The sequence below is a fragment of the Jaculus jaculus genome, chromosome 14 (genome assembly GCF_020740685.1).
Source record: "Jaculus jaculus isolate mJacJac1 chromosome 14, mJacJac1.mat.Y.cur, whole genome shotgun sequence".
In the NCBI taxonomy this organism is placed as follows: Eukaryota; Metazoa; Chordata; class Mammalia; order Rodentia; family Dipodidae; genus Jaculus; species Jaculus jaculus.
In genome coordinates this window covers 58,572,326-58,598,189 of record NC_059115.1, presented here as the reverse complement: position 1 = coordinate 58,598,189, position 25,864 = coordinate 58,572,326, and the positions used below count along the sequence as shown (strand labels likewise).

Here is a 25,864-nt window from a genome sequence, read left to right as displayed (position 1 = left end):
CTCCAGCCCGGTTATGTATTTTTTAAATATTTTTATTTTATTTATTTGAGAGGGAGAGAGAAAGAAATAGGCAGGTAGTGAGAGAGAGAGAGAATGAGAGAACGGGCATACCAGGGCCTCTAGCCACTGCAAATGAACTCCAGACATGTGTGCCCACTTGTGCATCTGGCTTTCGTGGGTCCTGGGGAATCGAACCTGGGTCCTTTGGCTTTGCAGGCAAGTACCTTATCTGCTAAACCATGTCTCCAGCCCAGGTTTTTAATTTTTTTCAGTGCTGGGGATTGAATCTGTGGTTTTGTACACAAGTTCTTTGCCATTAAACTACATTCCACAGCCCTACATTAACCTTTTTAAAATTTACTTATTTATTTACTTATTTAAAGGGGCAGGAGAGGAAGAGGCAGATAGAAAATGGGCACACTGGGGTTTCTAGCCACTGCGCATGCATCACCTTTTTCATCTAACCTGGATACTTTGACTTTGCAGGCAAGTGCCTTAACCACTGAGTCATCTCTCCAGCCTTTATATTATCTTTTAAATTTCCTAATTTAAATCCTGACCAGTTACTGAAATATTTCCAGGAGAACTTGGGAGCTTTGACATTCTATTGAATGTTAAAACCATGTCTTTGATTGGCAGATACAAATGAGTTATATTAAGACCCTTACAACAGGCCAGGCATGGTGGCACATACCTTTAACCCCAGCACTTGGCAGGCTAAGTTAGGATTGCCATGAGTTTTAGGCTATCTTGAGACTACATAGTGAATTCCAGGTCAGCCTACGCTAGAGCAAGAGTCTACCTTGAAGCACCCCCCCCCCCCCAATAAAAAGAGCCTTACAACACTGCCTGTCAATAAGGCCTTTTATGTGAGTTTTTATATGTGTGGTAGAATGGGCTTAGTTTGTCAAGCCTGTTTTTGAGCAAGAAGGCCAGTTGATTATGACCATTGTATATTTATCTGTTCTTGCTTTGGAGCCCAGTTGAGATGTTTATTAAAAGTACTGTATAAAATCTGTTTTCAGATAAGGGGCCAGTTTTCTTAGAGCTAGTGATTTCTCTGAAAACTACTTAAAAGTGCCATGAAGACAGACCAGAATTAATGAATGAAAGTCAAGAAAGATTAATATTATGAATTTTCCCTAGGAAATACAGAAAATAGAAGTTACGAAATCTATTATGTTTTCCTTTTCATACCAGTAATGTAGTATTTCATTTTTACATGCTTGGCTTTGTTTTCAATTTGTCTATAATCCTTTGAACTTAGAATTTATTTGAATCCAAAAATGTTTAATAGTTGTCTCATTGACAAAGAGTTCTGATCTTATACATGATTTTTACTTAATTTTAGGCTTGAAAATAAACCGTATGTTCCTAGTCCAGCACCATTGATAAGGAGGCGTTTCCAAAAGGTTAAACCGAATTTAGGAAGAGCATCCCTGAAAAAAGTGCAACCAGGTATAGAAAAAGACACTTCAGATCAGAGTGAAGCACAAAAACCAGAATGTGATTTGGTACAGCAAGGAGGTTCTGATGACCAAGTCCTGCTAAAAGTAAGTTTTGAAGATATACATAGTGTTTATAGGTCTCTTTTTGGTTTTTCAAGGTAGGGTTTCACTCTAGTCCAGCCTGACCTAGAATTCACTATGTAGACTCAGGGTGGCCTTGAACTGACAGTGATCCTCCTACCTCTGCCTCCCAAGTGCTGCAATTAAAGGTGTGCACCACCACGGCCCCATGTCTTTTTTTTCCCCCCAGACTGTCTTGTCAGAATTATGAAGGACAGTATTACAAAGATCGTCATGACTTTTGTGAACAGTGACTTTCCATTCTTACAAAATTTGAGAACCTTAAACCAGATGTGGTGGTAGACACCTTTAATCCCAGCACTCGGGAGGCAGAAGTAGGAGGATCACTGTGAGTTTGAGACCAGCCTGGGACTACATAGTTAATTTCAGGTCAGCCGAGGCTAGAGTGAGACCATATCTCAAAAAACAAACAAACAAACAAAAAAAAACAGAAAAAAAGTGGAAACTGGTCTGTTTTCTATGTATATGTGTTAACTTTAGGGGATTAAGTCAAGCTGAATTGTTTCATTTATTTATTTATTTATTTATTATTATTATTAATTATTATTTTGGCTTTTCAAGTTAGGGTCTCATTTTAGCTCAGACTTATCTGGAATTCACTCTTTAGTCTCAGGGTGGCCTCAAAGTCACTGTGGTCCTCTTACCTCTGCTTCCTGAGTGCTGGGATTAAAAGTGTGCACCACCACAGCCAGCAGATTGTTTCCTTTTTAATATCTGTTCTTCTTCCATTTAAGGAAAAAGCTGGGATTCTGACGTCTGTGGAGATTTCCACAGAAGATTGTATAGATTCTAATGAGTCTGGTTTGGCCAAAAAAGATGCTCAATTAAAAGCAGAGTCATTAGGAAATACTGGAGAAGGAACTCAAAGAGATAATTCTATGTCTTCAGTTGAAGAACAGCATCTCAATACAGAAACCAGGTAACAGATTCTCAGACTAGGAAATAAGCCATAAATTCTTTATGGGAGTTCTACAATAGCTTCCCAATAAAATAAAAAACATGAATTTTGAACAGAAGTGGAAATTTTTTTTTTAAATGTTACGTCTTTTCATTTTTTTCCCCCTAAATACTTATTTGTGTGAGAGAGGGACAGAAACAAAGAAAATGGGCACTCCATGGCCTCTAGCCATTGCAAATGAACTCCAGATGCATGCACCACTTTGTGCATCTGGTGTAGGTGTGTACTAGGGAATCATATGGGTCCTAAGTCCAGTCCCAAGATGTTTTTATTTTCATTTATTTTCACTATGTAATATCAGGATTTGGTTTTGTTTGTTTTTTACAAAATCTTTCAAAACACTCTGCAAGTACTTTTCATTTTTACCCTTTTCTTAGGAAGATTTTTCCTTCCTCGGAACAAAATTTCTGTGTATCGAGTCTATTAGATATGCACAGAAGCCTGACTAAGAGTGGCATACATTACCTAAGTAATTCGAATGCTAATTCTAGTTTGGTTGTAAATGGAAATGAAGCATATCCTACTTTTTGTTTTGTTTTGTTTCATGGTAGGGACCCACTCTAGCCCAGGATGACCTGGAACTCACTGTAGTCCCAGGCTAGTCTTGACCTCACAGCAATCTTCCTACTTCTTCCTCCCATGTGCTAGGAGTAAAGGTGTGTGTTGCCATACTTGGGTAATTTCCAATTTTGTGTTCATTTTATCTCTGCCATCGTATCATGTGTGAAAACAGCCCAGGATTAAAATTTACTATGTAATATTTAGAATTTACACTGATAATAAGTAGTACTTAATTCCTTTCTTTTATATTTTCACAAGAACGGATAGAGCTGAGGCTGTAGTTCACTGATAAGAGCCTTTGTCTAGGATGTTTATATTCTGGGTTTGGTCCTATCTACACACACACACACACACACACACACACACACACACAAAGTGGTGGTGGACAGGGAGTTACACTTGATTTTAATGATTGGAACTGAGATTTCACTGTAACAGTTTAGTTTTTATTAAAAGTATTCCAGTGTATATGTGACCATAACTGCTATTTTGGTTAAACATCCAGCCATCCACAACTATTAAAAGAATCATATTACTCTAAAATTGCCCCACATCGAAGAACAGCTCTCTCTCCTGCCTCTGAGTGTGAGATAGATCATAGTGGGAAGAGAATGTATAGGAAGACCAAACCAAATGTGACCAAAGGGCGTGGATCAAAACGAGTTCGAGGGAAGACTGCTAAGAAGGAACCTCGAGCTGCCAAGTCCATGCTGGTGACTCTTCGTGCTTCCCAGAAAGAGGATGAAGATGATGCTGAGGGTTTTGAATCTGACTATGAAGATGAGACCTGTCACCTTGCCCCGGAAGAATTAAGCAAAGCACCAGTGTTTGTACCTATTGGTCTCAGATCCCCTGCACCTGTTTCTGCCCAGATCGAGGAAACAATGGAAGAGGTAGCTTTTTTTTTTTTTTTTGGACTTTTGGCACGTTATATATATTTTTCTCTTGATGACTTACTATTTCTTCTTTTACTGATTATTAAACCTGACAGCTTCATTCTTTAAATATCCACTGTCAAATATAATTTTTTTAGGGTCCCAGTGCAAAGCTTAAAGAATTGGTACAAGGGCTGGAGTGATGGCTTAGTGGCTAAGGCACTTGCCTGCAAAGCATAAGGACCCAGGTTCAGTTTTTCTCCACATCCCATGTAAGCCAGACACACTAGGTGGTGCAAGCTTCTGGAGTTTGTTTGCAGTGGCTAAGGCCCTGGTAGGTCAGTTGTCTCTCTCACTAGGACTAATCAGTATAAAAATTGGCCTGTATCAACTATGACCACCCACCACTTTATAGTCCTGCCCTAGCAAGGGACTCAACAATAATGATCAAAGCCTGTCTACATTTATTTATGAAAGCTGCTTAGTATACTTTTAAATTAATCTTTCAATATGTTTTCAAGTAAATTTACAATAGGTTCTGCTTACTTTTCTTTATTTTTTTTGTGGTAATGTAGATTGAACCCAGAGCTTCACACATGCTAGGCAAGTGCACTACCACTGAGCTACATCCCTTCCCCCATTTTTTTAATATTTTATTTTTATTTATTTGAGAGAGGGAAAGAGGCAGAGAGAGAAAATGGGCACGCCAGGGCTTCCAGCCACTGCAAACAAACTTCAGATATGTGCGCCCCCTTGTGCATCTGGCTTACATGGGTCCTGGGAAATCGAACCTGGGTCCTTTGGCTTTGAAGGCAAATGCCTTAACTGCTAAGCCATGTCTCCAGGCCCACCCACCCCCATTTTCCTCTCTTTTATTTGTACTTGTGTGCACATGTACATGCATGTTTGCCAGGTCCCCTGCAAACAAACTCCAGATGCTTGGGCCTCTTTTACCCTTTTTTTCCCAATATTTTTATTTATATTTGAGAGAGAGAGAGAGAAAGAAGCAGGGAGAAAGGGAATTGGTGTGCTAGGACCTCCAGCCACTGCAAATGAACTCCACATGCATGTGCCACCTTGTAGATCTGGCTTATGTTGATACTGGAGAATTGAACCCAGGTCCTTAAGCTTGGCAGGCAAGTGCCTTAACCACTAAGTCATTTCTCCAGCCCTTTATTTACCACCCTTTGAGTTTGGCTTTTGTCAGTGGATTGCAAATTGGACTTGGGTGGACAGGCTTTGCAAAGAAGCAGTTTTAACTGCTGAGCCAACTTCCCAGTCATCCCTCTTCCTCTCCACAGACAGATGTTACTTCTTACTCATTTCATATGGTAAATGCTACTTTTACTACCCTTCCTCCATAAAACTTCATCTTGCAAAACTGGAATTCTTTTTTTTTTTTTTTTGGTTTTTCAAGGTAGGGTCTCACTTTGGCTCAGGCTGACCTGGAATTCACTATGTAGTCTCAGGGTGGCCTTGAACTCACAGCGATCCTCCTACCTCTGCCTCCCAAGTGCTGGGATTAAAGGCGTGCGCCACCACGCCCGGCTAAAAACTGGAATTCTTAATTCTTTTTTTTTTTTTTTTTTTCTTTCTGAGTCAGTGGTTCATGTATCTAAGGCTGACCTTGAACTTACTATGTAGCCAAGGATGACCTTAAAGTTTTGATTCTATTGTGTCTATCTCCCAAGTGCTGAGATTACTGCTGTCTGCCACCATGCCTAGAACCCAGGGCTTTGTGCTTGATACCAGCTAAAGTAGCTCAAAATTGGAATTCTGTGCCCATTGTTTGTTTTTCAAGATAGGGTCTGACTCTAGTTCAGGCTGACCTGGACTTCACTATGTAGTCTTAGGGTGCCCTTGAACTCATGGTGATCCTCCTACCTCTGCCTCCCAGGTGTGCGCCACCATGTTTGGCTAATAAGTACCCATCCATTTTTTTCCCCCACTCCTCAACCTTTGGCAACAATTATTTTAATTTTTCCTTCAGAAGTAGAGTCACACAGCATTTGTCTTTTTTAGTGATTGGCTTATTTTATTTAGCAAAATGTTTTCCAAGCTTATTTACAAGTTGGAACATGTGTCAAAATGTGCTTCCTTTTTAAGGCTGAATATTCATGTGTGAACCTTTTAACCTATTTTAAGTAATACTTTTTGAATCTCTTTTTAGTTCTTTTAGGGAATGTACTCAAAAATAGAATTGATGGAATTTATGGTAGTTTATATTTTAGCTTTTTTGTTTGTTGAGGTAGGGTCTTGCTCTAGCCCAGACTGACCTGGGATTCACTATGTAGTCTCAGGTGGCCTTGAATTTATGGCAGTCCACCTACATCTGTTGCTCAAGTGCTGGGATTAAAGGCATGCACCACCACACTGGCCTCTTTTTAAGAAATATTTTTATTTATATATTTTTATTTATTTGAGAGAGAGAATAGGCACAACAGTGCCTATAGCCATTGCAAACGAACTGCAGATGCATGTACCACCTTGTGCATCTGACTTAATGGATCCTGAGGAATTGAACCTGGGTCCTTTGGCTCTGCAGGCAAGTGCCTTAGCTGCTGATCTGTCTCTCCAGCCCACCACTCTTTTCTTCTGTCCTTCCTTCTCTCTGGAACCCAAACCTCTCAGACATGAAAAGCAGTTGTTCTCTCCCCACCTCTTTTTCTCTCTCAAAAATAAATAAAAATTTAAAAATGTTGGAAAAAGAAAAGAAAAGCATTTGGACTGCCACTGTACCACATCCGAAAGCCCCTTTTTTTATTTTAGTTTTTTCAAATAGTTATAGCAATTTGTTTAATAGGGAGGCAGTCAATGAATAATGTGCTTGCTATACAAGCATGCCAATTGAGATTGATTCCCAGAACCCACATTAAAAACAAAAACAAAACAAACAAACAAAAAAAAACAGGTGTAGTGGCATGACTGTAATCTCAGTGCTGAGGAGATGGAGACAGACAGGTGGATTCCTAAGGCTTGCTGTCCAGCCAGTCTACCTTATTTAGTGATCTCCAAGCCAGTAAGAGAATTTTTCTCTAAAAGGTTGATAACATCTTCATTCTTGCCTGTCATTCCCCAAGGATGTATGTATTTACACACATACACATAAATAAATACATGTGGTGAAGGCAAGTAGCTAGTGAAAACTAAAATTAGAAATTCTAATAATCAATGGATATGTCTGAATTAATAGTTCTTCAAAAGCATTTTTATTTTTTTTATTTTTTTATTTTTTAATTTTTGTTCAGTTTTTATTTATTTATCTGAGAGTGACAGACACACAGAGAGAGACAGATAGAGGGAGAGAGAGAGAATGGGCGCGCCAGGGCTTCCAGCCTCTGCAAACGAATTCCAGACGCATGCGCCCCCTTGTGCATCTGGCTAACGTGGGACCTGGGGAACCAAGCCTCGAACCGGGGTCCTTAGGCTTCACAGGCAAGCGCTTAACCACTAAAACATCTTTCCAGCCCCATTTTTATTTTATTATTTATTTGACAGAGAAAGAGACACACACAGAGAGAATGGGCGCACTAGGACCTCCAGCCATTGCAAAAGAACTCCAGGCGCTTTTACCCCCTTGTGCATCTGGCTAACGTTGGTCCTGGGGAATCGAACCTGGGGCCTTTGGCTTTTCTGGCAAATGCCTTAACCACTAAGCCATCCCTTCAGCCCCCAAAGCAATTTTTTTTCTCTCTGTTTTTGGGATCAAATGTGGGCTTTGTACACATTAGCCATGTCACTGTACCACTGAGATATATCCCTAGCAACACAATGGGAAATTTAATAATTGAACATGGAAAGTTTCAGTTAAATAGTCTTTTAAATCAGTTTAATGACTATAAGTTTGTGTTTTTATTTTTATATTTTCATTTTCAGATTTGCAAGTAGTACAAGGGAGAGAAAGGGAAAGGGAGAGAATGAATGAATGAATGAATGAATGGGCATGCCAAGTCCTCTTGCCACTGTAAATTAACACCAGACATATGCTCCATTTGTCAATCTGGCTTTCCATGGGTAGTGGAAAATCAAACTCAGGCTGTCAAGTTTTGCAAGTAAGCACCTTTAACTGGTGAACCATCTCCCCAGCCCTTAAACTAGAGACTTATATTAGGAAATTTTCCTTTAAAGAAAGAATAAAATACAAGGGAAAGATTTTTAGACATAAAGAAATATAAAATAGGATTGGAGGGATGGCTTAGCGGTTAAGGCAATTGCCTGCAAAGCTAAAGGACCCAGGTTCTATTCCCCAAGACCCATGTAAGGCTGATGCACAAGGTGGTGCGTGCATCTGGAGTTCATTTGCCCATTCTCTCTCTATTTGCTCTTCTCTCTCTTTCTGTCTCTCAAATAAATAAAATATATTTGTAAAAAGAAATATATATTTATACACATTCTATTGTAAGAATGGACCTTTAAAATGGAAATAGTTACAGAAGATCTATATATGCTTCTATTTATATGAAATACCCAACATGGGGGAGGGGGGAAGAAATACCCAATATGGGAAGATGTGGAGAAATAGAAAGTAGATGAGTGGGCCAGTTGTGATGATTCATGCCTTTAATCCCAGCACTCAGGCGGCAGAGGTAGCAGGATTGCTGAGAGAGTTCGAGGCCATCCTGAGACTATACTACATAGTGAATTCCAGGTCAGCCTGAGCTAGCATTGAGACCTGCCTCAGAAAACGAACCAAAAAAAAAAAAAAAAGGAAGAAAAGAAAGTAGATGAGTGGCTGTTTAGGAATTGGTCAATAAAGAAGAGTGGTTTTTAAAGGAGTGATTATCTTAAAGAGACAGGATTTTTTTTTATATGTGTGTGTCAGTGTACATGCGTACATGTGTGCTACAACATGGTAAGTCAGATGTGGAAGTGAGATGACAACCTTGGGTGTCCAGAGACAGGATTTCTTTGAGTGGTGATGAAAATATTCTAAAATTGGATGTTATAATGGATATTCATACATATACATACACATATATGTGAATATTCTAGAATGCATTGTCTTGCATGTTTTAAGCTGGTGAACTGAGAACTGTGGCATACTCTTATGTAGCATACACAAGGTCTTGGGTTCCGTCCACAGCACTGTGGGAAAAAAATAAGACAGGGTATTAATTTATGACATGTGAATTTTATCTGAATATAAATGGTAAGGAGGAAAAAAACCCAACAAGCCAGGTCTGGTGTGGTGAATTGTGCCTTTAATCTCAGTCCTCAGGAGGCAAAGGAAGGTGGATCACCAAGAGTTTGAGGCTACTCTGAGAGTACATAGTGAATTTAAGATTAGCTTGGGCTAGAATTAGAGCAAGACCCTACCTTGAAAAACCAAAATAAATAAATAAAGCTGAGACTGTATGATACTTAAACCAACTTTTTTTGAGTTACATGAAGTATTTTATTTCTCCTCCTAATTGCAATTTTTCATATGGGTTTTTTTTTTTTTTTATGAAATCACGTGAAAATTGTAACTTATCCCATCCTAGTTTTGCATCTGATCAGTCATTGAACAAAAAGCCTTGCTGTACCTGCTTTATCTTGAAGGCAAATTCACAAACTGGATTCTTTTTGTTGTTTGTTTTTCAATGTAGGGTTTTACTTTAGCTTAGGCTGACCTGTGTAGTCTCAGGATGGCCTTGAACTCACAAGGATCCTCCTACCTCTGTGCCTCCCAAGTGCTGGGATTAAAGGCGCCACCACACCCAACTAGAATTCTTTCTTGTTGCTGTGTAGTCCAGACTGGCCTTGAACTTGAATTTCTCTTGCATCCACCTTCCACCTTCTGAGTGCAGGCTTGACAGGTGTGTGCTACCTGCCCTACTTTAGATTTGACTCTTGTGTGCACACACGTGTGTGTAATGTGCATGCCATGGTCTCTTGCTGCTGCAAATGAGTGCCTGTCTGGCTTTATGTGGGGGGGGAGGGCTGAGGAATTGTACCCCAGCCCAATAGGATTTGCAAGCAAGCACCTTTAACTGCTGAGCCATCAACTCCTAGACCTGATTCTATACTCACAAATCAACTTTTTCATGTAGCATTTATATTCATTCTTCTGTTCTGTTAAGACAGTGTGGGTGGAAGCCTCCGTTCTAGACAAACTAATAGAGTTTTGACACCAGTTGTGGGGCTCTTCGACTACTAGTGCTGCTGGGTGAACAGCCATTGTGAGTGAACTGTTGCAGTGGGTATTAAGAGTCATGCAGGGGCTAGAGAGAGGGCTCAATGGTTAAGGCACATGTAAAACCTGACAACCTTGGTTCAGTTCCCTAGATCCTATATAAAGCCCGATGCACCAAATGGCCTATGCATCTGGAGTTTGTTTGCAGCAGCTGGAGACCCTGGTGCACCCATTCTCTCTGTCTCTGTTCCTTCCTCTCCCTTTCTTTGCTTGCAAATACAGTAATTTAATTTAATTTAATCTTAGCGAAATAGAATCATGCAGGTCTGGATTGATAACTCAGCAGACATTTGCTTGCAAAGCTTGCTGGCTCAGGTTCAGTTCAGTACCATGAAAAGCCCAATGCACAAAGTAAACAACACGTCTGAAGTTCCTTTGCACTGACAAGAGACCTTGGCATTTATTTTTCTCTCAAATAAGTAAATAAATAAATATTTTTCAGACATAAATCATGCAGACTTTGGTTTGTAGGAAAGGATTGTTGCATTGGGGTGATGATAAAGTGATAAATCTTTCTAAGCACTTCAGTTCAACTATATCATGTGTTGATGACAGTGTATATAATTAGTTGATTAAATGTTTCTATTAAATTATGAGCATTGAGAATGGGTCCCAAATGTGTTTTATTTGACTTTGTATCCCTGTGCCCATATTTCTATAGTTTTTAGGGAACATTACATAAATGTTTAAAAATGGAAGAAAGTATTGGGGCAAAGTAGGAGCAAAGGGGGGAATACAGAGTGAAATGCACACAGAAGATTATCCTTAGAAATCTTGATTACTAGTTATAATAGTCACAGATCCTGCAAAAAAAATCTTGACTGTTTTATTATTTTGGTGTGTATGTAGTATGTGTGGTACTTCTTTGTATGCAGATGTATACTACCCACGTACTCTCATGCAAAAGCCAGAGCAGGACATGGGGGGTCCTCCTCTAGTACTCTTCCACCTTATTTTCTTTAGTTTTCTCCTTTGAACCTGGAGCTTGGTGTTTTTCAGTTCGAATGGCTAACGATGAGCACCAGAGATTGTCCTGTCTCTGCTCCCCTCAGGGCTGGGGTTACAGGCCTGTGTGGCCAAACCTGACTTCCTGGAGTTGCTGGGGATCAAAATCAGTTTCTCATGCTCGTGCACCAAGCACTGTTACCACTGAGCCACCTCCCCAGTTCCTTAAATGTTTTATTTTTGTTTTCAGTTCAAGAATTGCTACATTTGGGTTTTTTTTTCATTTTTTTTTTTTTGTTCATTTTTATTTATTTATTTGAGAGTGACAGAGAGAGAAAGAGGCAGACAGAGAGAGGGGTGGGGGAGGGAGAGAATGGGCACGCCAGGGCTTCTAGCCACTGCAAACGAACTCCAGACACGTCCGCCCCCTTGTGCATCTGGCTAACGTGGGTCCTGGGGAATCGAGCCTTGAACCAGGATCATTAGGCTTCACAGGCAAGCGCGCTTAACCGCTAAGCCATCTCTCCAGCCCTGCATTTCAGTTTTTAAACTGTGTGTAAATGCCGAATATATCCTCATTTTAATGTTAAAGTTTATTTATGTGAGAAAATGAGAAGATATTTTGATGTTTGTAATTGCCAGAGTGAAATGATAAAATTTTATTTTGGCAGCTTGAGATAACCGTAAATGTTGCAGACGAAGGATGTGTAACTGTGGTGGAACATGAGTTTTCAAACACAGATGTGACTCAAGACCTGAAGCAAGAAAACAATTTGCAAACATTATCATTTGTAAGTATCCACTTTAATGTTTGCCTTTCATTTGTTCACTTTCTAAAAGATTTGGAGGATAATTTTGACAACTTTTGGTTTACAAACCATTTTTTTGCTAATTTTGCTCTCATGGAGGGGGAGCTTTTACTTAATATTAAAATTTGGTGACTAGTTAAAGATTTAACATGGAATATAAGGCATATTTTTATGAATGTTTAGTGGGGCTCTTACTATCATTGTAGTTGGGAACTGGGAAGATGGCTGTGCAGTTACAGGAACTTGCTTGCAAAGCTTGCCCACCTGGGGTTCAGTTCCCAAGACACCCATTTGTAAGTGTCAGGTGTGTTTGTCGTGGCAAGAGGCCCAGGATTGTGCACACACACGTGTGTGGGTACACATGTGCATGCAGATGGACACACATGTAAAATGACTGTGGTTTTTATATTAAACTTCAGTTGCATTATGTATATTAAATATAAATCACTTATAATATATTTAATTTTATTTTGTTGGATGCTTTTCCATACCTAGTCTTTATCTTATTTTTGCAAATGAAGACCCAAAATTGTAACTTCACAAACACTGTACTTGACTGGAGAGATGTATCTGCAATTAAGAGCATTTCCTATGTAAGCACAAGAACCCGAGGAGATCTGAGAGTGCCCTCGATTGCAATCCTCAGGACCCACATAAACAGCTGAGAGTGGCCAGGCTGTAGTAGAACAGATACCCAAGAACCATTGGAGCTCATGAAAAGTTATAAAAATGAGAAAGGTTCCAGTTCAAGTAATAGCAGGTGGCTCAAATAATAAAGTGTGGAAGAGTGGTCGAGTGGAATAAGACACTGATTTTCCACTCCAGCCACTGCAGACGAGTGCGTGGGGGGAGGGGGCTAATGAACACAACTCGTGCATATACCACACACACCACACATATATACACACACAGAGACAAGCAAAACAAAGCACTATATTGAGATACAACTCTCACACCACATAATTTGCTCACTTAAAAATTCATAGCTGGGCATAGTGGTGCATGCCTTTAATCCCAGCACTCGGGAAGCAGAGGTAGGGGGTATCACCATGAGTTCGAGGCCACCCTGAGACTCCATAGTGAATTCCAGGTCAGCCTGAGCTAGAGTGAGACCATGCCTAAAAACCAAACAAAACAAAAGAAAAAGTGATTTTTGTTTATTTTGAAAGTGGTCTTAGGTTCAAGAATGCCCAGGTTGGCCTTGAACTTTGTATCTTCCTGCCTAAACCTCCCTGCTAGTCAGAGTACCAAGACCATTCACTGAGCTCTTTCCAAACAAGTGGTACTAGGAGAACTCTGGGCAAACACTTGAAAATAAGATCATCTGGGTATGGTGGCACCTGGGAGGTGAGTGTGGGAGGAAAGTGGATGGTGTAGAAAGAGCTCAGGTCCTCATACTTTTGCAACAAGCACGCTTACCCATTGAGCCTTTCCCTGGCCTTTTAAGTCATTTTTACAAGTCTCACTAGAGCACCTCATGCTCCCTCTCTGGATGGCTTTTTCCTACATTCCTACATCTTCTTCATTTATTAAAATTCATTTACCTGGGCTGGAGAGATGGCTTAGCGGTTAAGGGCTTGCCTGTGAAGCCTGAGGACCCTGGCTCAAGGCTCGATTCCCCAGGACCCACATAAGCCAGATGCACAAGGGGTCACATGCATCTGTAGTTCGTTTGCAGTGGCTGGAGGCTCTGGCACACCCATTCTCTCTCTTTTTCTCTTTCTGTCTCTCTTTGCCTCTTTCTCTCTCTCTCTCTCTGTTGCTCTCAAATAAGAAAACACAAATAAATGAAATTCATTTACCTTTTTTATGTTTTATTCTTATTTATTTATTTGAGAGAAAGAGACAGAGAATGGGCCTCCAGCCACTGCAAATGAACTCCGGACTCTCATGCCCCCTGTGCATCTGGTTTACATGGGTTCTGGAGAGTTGAATCTGGGTCCTTTGGCTTTGTAGACAAATGTTTTAACTGCTAAGCCATATCTCCAGCCTTCATTTACATTTTAAGTCACTTAATATATAAAAAGCCTGTGGTACTCCATAGCCTCTGGTTTCCATTTGGTTAAAACTGGTAGTGGATTTGACTAGCATTGGCAAAAGTATTTGTCTTTAAAGTTATTTCTGTTGTGTGTAATGCTAATTTTCATTTTGAAATTCTCCAGCCCATTTGCAGGGCAGAAGAGAAGGCTTAGTGGTTAAGCCTGTGAAGTCTAAGGATCCAGGTTTGAGGCTCAATTCCCAAGGACCCACATTAGCCAGATGTACAAGGGGCAGCACACGTCTGGAATTCGTTTGCAGTGGATAGAGGCCCTGGCGTGCCCAATATTCTCTCTCTCTCCTTCACTGTATCTGTCTTTCTTAAATAAATCAATAAGAATAAACAAAATATTTATGAGAGAATATGGGTAAGCCAGATCTCTTGCCACTGCAGATGAACTCCACACAGAAGCACCACTTTGTGTGTTTGGTTTGTGTGTGTACTGGGAATTAAATCTGGGCTGGCAGTCTTTGCAGGCAATCACCATCCAGTGGGCCATCTTCCCAGCTCTTGTTTGTAAAGTTTTTTGTTGTTGTTGTTTGTTTGTTTGAGGTAGGGTCTCACTCTAGCCCAGGCTGACCTGGAATTCAATGTGTCGTCTTGGGTGGCTCACAACGATCCTCCTACATCTGCCTCCCGAGTACTGGGATGAAAGGTGTGTGCCACTATGCCCGGCCATGTAAAGTTTTATATATAAATTAATAAAAAGATGTTTTACTATTACAACTAAAAGCATAGAAACACCTTTAAAATGTGCTTTTTGAAAAACAGCATTTGTTTGGGGGAAAACACTTAAGATGTTACTTATCTTCTCCTCTTTTAGGAAATGATCGCAGGTGAACAGATCCAAGATGAGCCAGGTAACGATGAACAAGGAAGCTGTTAAACTGCTTCGTTACGTGTAGCACAGTATTTAGCAGTGGTGATAGGTAATACAGCAGCTTGCTGGAGTGTAGCACATAGAGATCAACCTATTGGATATGTTATTTTCATATGAAATGTAGATTCTTGGACTATAGCTTTAGAAGGTAAGGTGAGAGCTACATGTTAAATGAATAAGTGTTAAACATTTTCTCTGTATCTGCACAGATTAGAGCATATTTATTATATGAAGGAATTAAAAGGGAGGGAAGTGTTTTTAGTAACAAAAAGCCAACAGTTACTGATTTTTTTTTTTAAAGGCTACCGGGCCTCTGCTGGTGGCTTCCTCACCTACACAACTTTGACCTTTTCTTTCTTTTTAAATTTTTTTTGTTTATTTTTATTTATTTATTTGAGAGCGACAGACAGAGAGAGAAAGAGAGAGAGGGAGAGAGAATGGGTGCACCAGGGCCTTCAGCCACTGCATACTAACTCCAGACACGTGCACCCCCTTGTGCATCTGGCTAACATGGGTTCTGGGGAATCAAGCCTTGAACGAGGAGGGGAGGGGCTCCTTAGGCTTCACAGGCAAACACTTAACCACTAATCTCCAGCCCCAGTTACTGAGTTTTATATGACCCCAACAGAGTACCAAATTAGCAAGGGAATAGTGAGTGATACAGAGGCTATTGAAACATTTTCATACAAAGTAAACATCTAAGTTAAAAGTAAATGAATTTCAGATTCATTCATGTAGGGGTTTGTTTATTTATTTGCACAGAGAGGTGGGGGATGGGTTATTCTTGTGTTTTAACGTTGGTGTATTTTTTCAAGGTCCCAGTGACGGGAGTACTGAAGCTGCCATAACTTTACTTACAATGGGAGAGATAGTTCTGCAATCAGAGCTCAGTACTGAACAACAGTGTGATGGTAAGAATCAAACAAGACTCACCAAAAAAAAAAAAGAAAGAAACAAAAAACCAACTTTAAAGTCTGTTAAGACATTCTATCCACATTTTGAATAAGAAGGCTTTACATTAGACATTGCCATCACTGTTGTTTTCCAGAAAAGGTAGTGCTTTTGTATTGTTCATCAGTCTTAGTTTTGCTCAGCTTTTTTTGGTGTCCTGGCAACAATTGTGGGATAATACACTTGTTATATTAGTAATGATTTGTATTCATTCACTTAATAATCAAGCTATTGAGTTGTCTGCCTGTACCATAGGGAACATCTTTAGATGGTTGAAGGCATTGACCACTGGTCATTTTCTACATGTTTCTTTAGCAAAGCAATTGTTGATAGAGAAGTTTTCATGACAAATCTCCTGTGAAAGACAAATGGCAGTTACTGAGATAATTTCGTGTAAACTAGTCTGATATTTTGAATACAGCAGAAATAAACAGGAATGTAGACTTAAAAACATTATTTGAGGGAAGGGGACAGAATGGGCACACCAGGCCATCTTGCCACTATACCTGAACTCCAGAAACATGCACCAATTTTATGCATCAGCCTTTATGTGGGTACTGGGGAATTAAGACCAGGTTGTAAGGCTTTACAAGCGAGTGCCTGAGCAATCTCTCCAGCCATTTCAAAAAATATTTTTATTTATTTATGAGAGAGAGAGAATATGCACACCAAGGCCCCTAGCCACTGCAAATGAACTCCAGATGCATGCGCCACCTTGTGCATCTGTCTTACCTGGGTACTGGGGAATTGAACCTGGGTCTTTAGGCTTTGCAGGCAAGCATATTAACCACTAAGCCATCTCTCCAACCCCCCTTTTTTTAATTTGAGAGAAAGGGGGGGCTGTAGGCACTGCAAATGAATTTCAGATGCATGCTCCACCTTGTGCAACTGGCTTATGTGGGCACTAGGGAATTGACCCTGGGTCCTTAGGCATCACAGACAAGTGGTTTAACCACTAAGCCATCTCTCCATCCTTCAACTCCTTTTGAGGTAGAATTTCACTGTAGACAAGGCTGACCTGGAACTCACTTTATTCATTATTTCAAATGTTTTATTTTTATTTATGGGGGGGAGAACATGCTAATAGGAGCACCAGGGCCTTCAGACACTGCAGTCGAACTTCAGAAACATGCACCACCTTATGCATCTGGCTTATGTGTGTCCTGAGGATTTGTACCCTGGTCTTTTGGCTTTATAGGCAAGTGCCTTAACTGCTAAGCCATCTCTCCAGCCCTATTCATTATTTTTAACTACTTGAATAATTGTAATGTAAATTTTATTCCTTGTAATTGTTTTGACTGGTAATGACTTGCCGCTTATTTTCTTTGTTAGTTGTTTTTAAATATTTTATTTAGTTAGTTGACAGAGAGAGAGGGAGAGAGAGAGAATGGGTGCTCTAGGGCCTCTAGCCACTGCAAACAAACTCCAGACACGTGTACTCCCTTATGCATCTGGCTATTGTGGGTCTTGCGGAATAGAACCTGGGTCCTTGAGCTTTTTAGGCAAACGCCTTAACCACTAAGCCATCCCTCCAGCCCTTTGTTAGGTTTTTAAGCTTATAACAACATGTTTTTAGAAAAGTTTCTGATTTGTGCCTCATATAGAACTGCTCTCAGTGGCAGACTATTACAGTAGGGTCTGTCATAAATCTATAGTAACTGAAAAACAATTTTGAAAATTAGTAAATGAAGGCATCCTATCTTGATTTTTACATCTAGGTTTATATAGTTATATATAGTAACACTGGATATCCATGACCTCACAGTGCCTGATACTACCTACACAAGACCATCAGGAGGAAAAGATCATGATATCAAAACAAGAGAGAGACTGATTGAGATGGGGAGGAGATATGATGGAGAAAGGAGTTTCAAAGGGGGAAAGTAGGGGGAGGGAGGGTATTAGCATGGAGATTTTTTATAATCATGGAAGTTGTTAATAAAAAAAAAATTAAAAAGGGCTGGAGAGATGGCTTAGCGATTAAGTGCTTGCCTGTGAAGCCTAAGGACCCCAGTTCGAGGCTCGATTCCCCAGGACCCACGTTAGCCAGATACACAAGGGGGCGCACACGTCTGGAGTTTGTTTGCAGTGGCTGGAAGCCCTGGCATGCCCATTCTCCCCCCCCCTCCCTCCCTCCCTCCCTCTCTCCCTCCCTCTCTCTCTCTCTCTCTCTCTCTCTCTCCCTCAAATAAATAAATAAATTAAAATAAACAAAAAATATAAAAAAACCTTTTCTTTAAAAAAAAATTTTAAAAAGAAAATGACAAAAGGACTCACTTTTACTTACAATACTATATAATTTCAGTGATAAGAATTACTAAATTCATTACAGGTCAAATTGTTGAATGAAATATGAAATCATAAATTTAAATTTGAAGCCAAATAAAGCAAACTTTAATAATGATATAGAGTTAGATATATATTGTATGCTGTGTAAGTTTTATTCAGGTACCTAGTAATATTGAATCAATTTTCCTGTTGTTTTTTTTTTTCTGCAGTAGGACTATGTGTATTTCCTGATACTCGTTCAGAGGATCAAAGTCATATTCCTTTGAGAACAGATAATGTAAATCACAAAATTGCTCATGAATATCAAGAGCTTTCTTTGCCTGCCATTAGTGTATCCCCTACATCATTTGATGAAAACAAGATTATACTGAAGGAAGAAAATACTAGACAAGAAACTGGTATAATGGAAGAAACAAAGGAGAATAACACACCAATCAGGTTTATTTTAATATTCAATTATTAAATAGACCCACCCTCGATTTAGTTGATAGTGTCTGGTCCTGCTTAATTTGAAGTATATATTGCTAATTTTTAATTCATTAAATTAAGGATTGCCTGACATAGATTTTGATGGTTTTCAGATTAAAATTGCAACAGTATGCTTTCTATATCTTTGAAGCTTTAATGAAGGAGATTTGTGTAAGTTAGTTTGCTTTTACAAAAATGGTCTTATTTTATTCTCAGGACTTTAAGTGAGCTTTATTACTTTGTAATTTTTAAACCTTTTTAATAATTTTTGTTTATTTGTGTATGAGAGACAGAGACAGAATGAGTAAGGGCACACCAGAGACTCCTGCCACTGTAAATGAATTCCAGACTCATGTGCCATTTTATGCATGTGGCTTTAATGTGAACACTGGGGAATTGAAGTTGTCAGGCATTGTATGCAAGTGCCTTTAACTGCTGAGCCATCTCTCCGGCCCACTGCTTTGTAGTTACAACATGGAGAAATGAGCACTTGCGCTGAGGATGTAGCTCAGTTTTGGTAGAGTGCCTGCTTAGTACATACGTGGCCGTGGGTTCAATCCCTAGCAGCACATAAGCTGGGTGTGGTGGTGCATGGCCTGTTCCAAGTCATGTCAGCTAGCTACTGTGTTTAAAGGCTGCCTGGACTATTAGGACTTTGTGAAAAAGAATGAATCAGAAAGAGGGAGAGAAAGGAAGAAAAACGAAAAAAAATATACCTTTATATATCTGTAATCCCAGATCTTGGGAAGCTTAAGCAGAAAGATTGTGAGTTTGAGGCTAGCCTGAGCTACCTAGTGTCCAAACAGTCAAGCAAGTAGCCAATCTACCAAATGTATAATGTACTACCTTAGTAGGTGGCACATTAACTTTATCAGTGCAAGATATAACTTATCATGGAAATTTTTACATGATTACTAATTTTTTTTCTACATTTAGGTATGCAGCTTCTACAGCGAATACTAATTTGAGAATGGAGAGTGAGATTGTTAAACCTAACCCTAATTCTGAGAAGATTTTAGGGCACATTGGGTTCAGTGCTCATCAGGAAGTTCCTAATGTTTGTATAGCCAAGGGGACGGAAGTGGAAATTCAAAGAGGTGAATTTAATTTTTCTTAAAATCTTATATTATCATTTCAAAGGAATATTCAATCTTTAAAAATTTAACTTGAAGCCAGGCATCTAATCTCAGCACAAATGTGTGTGTATAAATATATTTGTGATGTGTATTTCTTTTAGAAAAATATATACATGCTTTATCATACATATGCTCAAATTCTTACTCTTATGAAATAGCAGTTGTTAGCCGGGCTTGGTGGCGCATGCCTTCAATCCCTGCAAGGAGAGGCAGAGGTAGGAAGATGCCATGAGTTTAAGGCCACCCGGAGACTACATAGTGAATTCCAGTGTTACATAGTGAATTCCAGGTCAGCCTGAGCTAGAAAGGCCCTACCTTGAAAAATAAAAGCAAAAAACAAAACACATTTATTGCCAGCTGTTGTGTCACCTGCCTTTAATCCCTGCCATTAGGAGGTTGAGGTAGGAGGATTGCTATGAGTTCAAGGTCAGCCTGAGACTGTATAGTAGATTCCAAGGTCATCCTGGGCTAGCGTCAGTCCCTACCTCAAATAAAAAAAAGGAAAAAAAAATATTTTAGAAAGAGAGATAAAAAAGTAAAATGAATGAAAGAGAGGAGGTAGGAAAGAAAATTAAAAAAGAGAGTTTGGGCTTGCCAGGGCCTGTTACTGCTGCAAACAGATGTGAGACCTGTGTCCCTTTGTGTATGGCTTTATGTGGGTACTGGCTCAGCTCCTTAGTCTAATCATGGGCCAGGAACAGCAGTGTAACTGATAGCATCCTGGACTGTATTGACCCCATGCTTAGACGATCTGGATGGTTTGTGTCATTCTTCCTATTTTCGAGTTCTAATTTCTGAGATTTCCTTTTAGCCAGAAATGCCCATGGCATAATGTGTATATATTAGGTAATTCATTGTTACATTGTCTTGAGCAGTATCAGAAGCTCACTCACATTGCTGCTTTTCAAAGCATTTTCCTTCCTCCTCTGTGTCACAAAAATAGTGCCCATCCAAGACCTTCCCACTGGTAGACTAACCACATCTTAGGTTCATTAACTTCTAAACCGCTTTTGGATGTAAGGATTTTTTTTCCTCCAGAGGTTGGGTCTCATGGTAGCCCAGGCTGACCTGGAATTCATTATGTTGTCTCAGGCTGGCCTTGAACTCATGGTGATCCTCCTACCTCTGCCTCCTGAGTGCTGGGATTAAGGGTGCGCCACCACACCCAGCCTCAAAAATTTTGTGTGATATGATGTGATTATGTTGATTTTTGGATCACGAGAAGCTTGTATAGTGATCTTAAATTTAAAAATATATTTATTTATGTATGTATGTATGTATTTATTTGAGAGTGACAGAGAGAATGGGCGCGCCAGGGCCATTAACCACTACAGCCAAACTCCAGATGCATGCGCCACCTTGCACATCTGGCTTATGTGGGTCCTGGGGAATCAAGCCTCGAACTGGGTCCTTAGGCTTCACAGGCAACTGCTAAGCCATCTCTCCAGCCTTTTTTTTTTTTTTTTTTGAGGTAGGGTCTCACTTTGGAATTAATATGTAGTCTCAGGATGGCCGAGAACTCATAGCAATCCTCCTACCTCAAGCCTCCTGAGTGCTGTGATTAAAGCACTCAGAAGCACCCTGCCCGGCTTTAGCTGTATTACTTTGAATATCTTTTTTTTTTTTTTTTTAAGAAACTGAGAAAAATGACTCCAAAGCAGTAGAAATGGAAGATAAAAATCTTGGGCTGACAGCAGAGAGCAAGGAGTTGAACCACTGGACATGTGTACATGATATCAAAGGGACCAGTATTTCACAAGAAGCAAACCTAATGGAAAGGTAAAAGCAGAAGATTCTGGGTTCATTAATATTCTATTTCAACTTTAGCCATGGGATATAAGGTATAAAAATTAGGCTTTAAAAAGTTCTGTTATATTAAATATGCTTAGAAGATTGAAAATTGTTAAATTATATGATACAGTATTCTCCGCTCTAAAAATAATTCCATGGTTGGTTTCCTGACTCCAAATAACTGAAACTGTTTCAGAAATGAAGATCAAGAGGAGAAATTGCAAGAGGTTCAGATATTGTCGGTTACTCCACTTGATTCCCCTGAGACAAGGTTCCACATGCTTGGTTCGGGAAATGTTGGGGACAGTTCTGTTGAAGAGGCCCTGAAAAAAAACTCAAATGATGACAGTGAGCTCATGCTTCATGTGCCAGAGGTAAAAGAATGTAGACTGTAACTAACAGGTAGCAGGTATTTCTTTTCCCCATTTAAAAAAAATCACAGGGCTGGAGAGATGGCATAGCGGTTAAGCGCTTGCCTGTGAAGCCTAAGGACCCCGGTTCGAGGCTCGGTTCCCCAGGTCCCACGTTAGCCAGATGCACAAGGGGGCGCACACGTCTGGAGTTCGTTTGCAGAGGCTGGAAGCCCTGGTGTGCCCATTCTCTCTCTCTCCCTCTGTCTTTCTCTCTGTGTCTGTCGCCCTCAAATAAATAAATAAATAAACAAAAAATCACAGTTAGCTGGGTGTGGTGGCACATGCCTTTAATCCCAGCACTTGGGAGGCAGAGGTAGGAGGATTACCATGAATTTGAGGCCAACCTGAGTCTGTATAATGAATTCTAGGTCTGCCTGGACTAGAGTGAGACCCTACCTTGACAAGCCAAAAGGGGGAAAAAATCATAGTTTATGTACAGTAAATTTCATCCTTGCTAGTACAGCAAATTTTTATAAATGTGTTGGGCATGGTGATACATGCCTTTAATTCAAGAACTTAGGAGGCAGAAGTACAAGGATTGCTGTGAGTTCAAGGACAGTCTGGAACTACGGAGTGAGTTTTCCAGATTATCCTGGACTAACATGAGACCCTACCTTGAAAAAAAGAAAAAAAAGTAAGTTTATCCAAGCTCACACTTGTGATACCCCCATTTGGTGTGTGGAGGTAGGAAAATCTCAGGGATGACCTACTTAAGTAATCGTATAGTCTGAGTTATGTAGCAAGACACTATTTCAAAAACCCAAGCTGGTAGCCAGCCATGTGGCACATGCCTTTAATCTCAGCATGTGGGAGGCAAAGGTGGGAGAATTGCTGTGAGTTGAAGGCTACCCTGAAATGACATAGTGAACTCCAGGTCATCTTGGGTTAGAGTGAGACCTTACCTTGAAAACAAAAAATAACTGAGCTGGAAAGATGGCTGAGTGGTTAAAGGTATTTGCCTCAGTACCCATGTAAAGCCAGACACACAAAGTGGTACATCAGGGGCCTCTTCACAGTAGCAGGTATGCCCATTTTACCCCCATTTTCTCTCCCCACTCAAATATTTTTTTAAAAAACAGCAAGGAAGGCCGGGCATGGTGGCACATGCCTTTAATCCCAGCACTTGGCAGGCAGAGGTAGGAGGATTGATGTGAATTTGAGGCCACACTGAGACTACATAGTGAATTCCAAGTCAGCCTGAGCTCAAGTGAGACCCTACCTTGAAAAAAAAAATATACCCTCAAATAGATTCACATACCAAACAGTTCTCTCACCCCAACAATTCCCTAGTGTTGTTTGATAGTCTTGTCTGCCTCCTCCCAGCTTCTGATAATTAAACAGATCCATTTTTCCTTAGATTTACCACAATAAAAACGTATTGCAACTGGGTGTGGTGGCGCATGCCATTAATCCCAGCACTCGGGAGGCCAAGGGAGGAGGATCACTATGAGTTTGAGGCTAGGCTAAGACTTCATAAAAAATTCCAGGTCAGCATGGGCTAGAGTGTGACCCTACCTTGAAAAAAAATGTATTATGAGCTGGGTATGATGACACCTATCTGTAGTTTCAGCTACTTGGAAGGTTGAGGCAGAGGGTCTCGGGAATCCAGTTGTTTGATACAAGCCTTGGCTCTACAATATGACTTTGTCTCAAAAACAAGCAAGCAGGGCTAGAGAGATGGCGTAGCAATTAAGGCTCTTGCCTGCAAAGCCTAAGAAACTATTTTCAACTCTCCAGATCCCACATAAGCTCAGTGCACAAAGGTAAGGCTAGCACAGGATGCACATGCCCACTAGGTGGCGTACATGTCTGGAATTTGATTGCAGTAGCTGAGACCCTAGTGTGCCAAGTTTCTCTCTGTCTCTCTGTCTCTGTGTCTCTGTTTCTCACTCTAAAATTTAGAGAAAACAGAAGCAATAAATAACAATGACTGAAATTTTGGGTGTATTTTTAGTCTCTGGAGCACAGAGATAATAGAACCATTATCCAATTGTTATAAAAGCTTTGAAATGCCTTTAATCCCAACACTTGGGAGCCTGAAGTAGGAGAATCACTGAGTTCTAGGTCATCCTGTAGTAGAGTGAGACCTTACCTTAAAAAAAAAAAAAAAAAAAAACCTAAAGCTTTGAAAAAGAAAATTCATTTCTTACAAGTTAACCACTGGATCTGAAGAGCTCATTCACAGCACAGGTGCTTGCTGAGATATTTTAGTACATGTCTGATACTATGAGGTACTCATATACAAATTTATTAGAAATATTAGTAAATGAATTGTTAAACTCATATTCAGATAAAACACTGGGAGTTGTCCTTTAGGACAGTGAAATCTTTAGGAATGAATGAGGCTCAGACATTAAGATTTTCTTTACAAAGTTCCTTAGGACTAATTGGAATGAAGAAGGGACTCAAGGAAGGGTAGAGTTGAGGGGTGGAATGGGGGAAGGAATTATCATGGCTTACTGTCTATGTTTATGGAAGCTGTCAGTAAAAAGTTTAATAAAAAAAAAAAGTTCCTGGGCTGGAGAGATGGCTTAGCGGTTAAGCGCTTGCCTGTGAAGCCTAAGGACCCCGGTTCGAGGCTCGGTTCCCCAGGTCCCACGTTAGCCAGATGCACAAGGGGGCACACGCATCTGGAGTTCGTTTGCAGAGGCTGGAAGCCCTGGCGTGCCCATTCTCTCTCTCTTCCTCTATCTGTCTTTCTCTCTGTGTCTGTCGCTCTCAAATTAAAAAAAAAAAAATCAGGTATGGTGATACCACCAGCCTTACTTTAAAAAAAAAGTTCCCTAGGTAGAATGAGGCAAGAGTTACAAGGATCCCCTTAGTACAAGGCTACCCAGAGACTAGAGTGAATTCCAGATCAGCCTGGGCTAGAGTGAGACCTTACTTTTAAAAACAAAACAAAATGGGGGGGGGACAGATGGTGAAGCTTAAGGAAGAAGAAAAAATGAGGGGGTAGATACCAAAGCAGAGAGCAGGAGATTGAGTGGAGAATGAGTAATGAAGAGAGTTACACACGTTTTCCCCAGTTTAAAGAAATTACACAGGTAGCAAGCCTGGAGTATGTGAGAGCACCCACCTGGTAGATCTGGAGTGTAAATGCACATGGTCCATTCAGAAGCCAGAGGAAAATTATGCATGTAACCAAAGTGAGAAGTCACCCCAAACATAAAGCAGAGATAAGCAGTAAAGTTCCTCCAGAGCAGGAAACAGTTTTATATTCTCCCCACCACTGCCCAGCCGGCTGGGTGAGCTGGAAGCTGCACTCGTGTTTCGCTGTGGGCTGATTGAAGAGAAGTAGAGCCAACCTGAGGGTACTGCCACACTTTTGTTTTACTTTCTATGTTTGAAATAACTTCAAACATAAAAGTGATAGGCATCTTGCAAGCACTCTCCCATGCTGTTTCCTTGAATTTGTTGTTAATATTTTTTTTTCCTCATTTGTTTTCTTGGTTTTGCTCTCTTTATCTATAGTTACATACAGTTAGACAGGCTGCCCTGGAATTTACTATGTAGTCTCAGGGTGGCCTTGAACTTGTGGTAATCTTCCTACCTCTGCCTCCCAAGTGCTGGGATTAAAGGTGTGTGCCACCACGCCCAGTTCTTATAGTTAGATACTTAAAAAATATTTTTTTTGGTATTTTTATTTATTTATTTGAGAGTGATAGTGAGAGAAAGAGAGAGAGAACGGGCGTGCCAGGGCCTCCAGCCACTGCAAACAAACTCCTGACGTGTGCTCCCCCTTGTGCATCTGGCTAACGTGGGTCCTGGGGAATCGAGCGTAGAGCCGGGGTCCTTAGGCTTCACAGGCAAGCACTTAACCACTAAGCCATCTCTCCAACCCTAGTTAGATACTTTTAAAACTTGATTCAGCTGGGTGTGGTGGCACAAGCCTACAGTCCCAGCACTAGGGAGGGATGCTGGAGTAGGATTGCCTGGAGTTCAAGGCCAGCCATGGTCTACATAGTCTTTACCAAGTCTCATCTGAG

At 40.3% G+C, this 25,864-nt stretch overlaps 1 protein-coding gene across 3 annotated transcripts in view; it reads left to right on the top strand.

The window, feature by feature from the left end:
- The window catches only part of Bdp1 (B double prime 1, subunit of RNA polymerase III transcription initiation factor IIIB), a 119,416-nt gene that overhangs the window by 71,012 nt on the left and 22,540 nt on the right, over nt 1-25,864 (top strand). For all 3 annotated transcript variants that reach the window (XM_045133486.1, XM_045133487.1, XM_045133485.1), the window contains 10 exons: nt 1,352-1,553; nt 2,324-2,508; nt 3,614-4,001; nt 11,775-11,894; nt 14,774-14,810; nt 15,646-15,741; nt 18,280-18,508; nt 19,475-19,635; nt 21,309-21,453; nt 21,662-21,839. In XM_045133486.1, the coding sequence (XP_044989421.1) occupies nt 1,352-1,553; nt 2,324-2,508; nt 3,614-4,001; nt 11,775-11,894; nt 14,774-14,810; nt 15,646-15,741; nt 18,280-18,508; nt 19,475-19,635; nt 21,309-21,453; nt 21,662-21,839 (1,741 nt within the window). The remainder of the gene's footprint in view (nt 1-1,351; nt 1,554-2,323; nt 2,509-3,613; nt 4,002-11,774; nt 11,895-14,773; nt 14,811-15,645; nt 15,742-18,279; nt 18,509-19,474; nt 19,636-21,308; nt 21,454-21,661; nt 21,840-25,864) is intronic.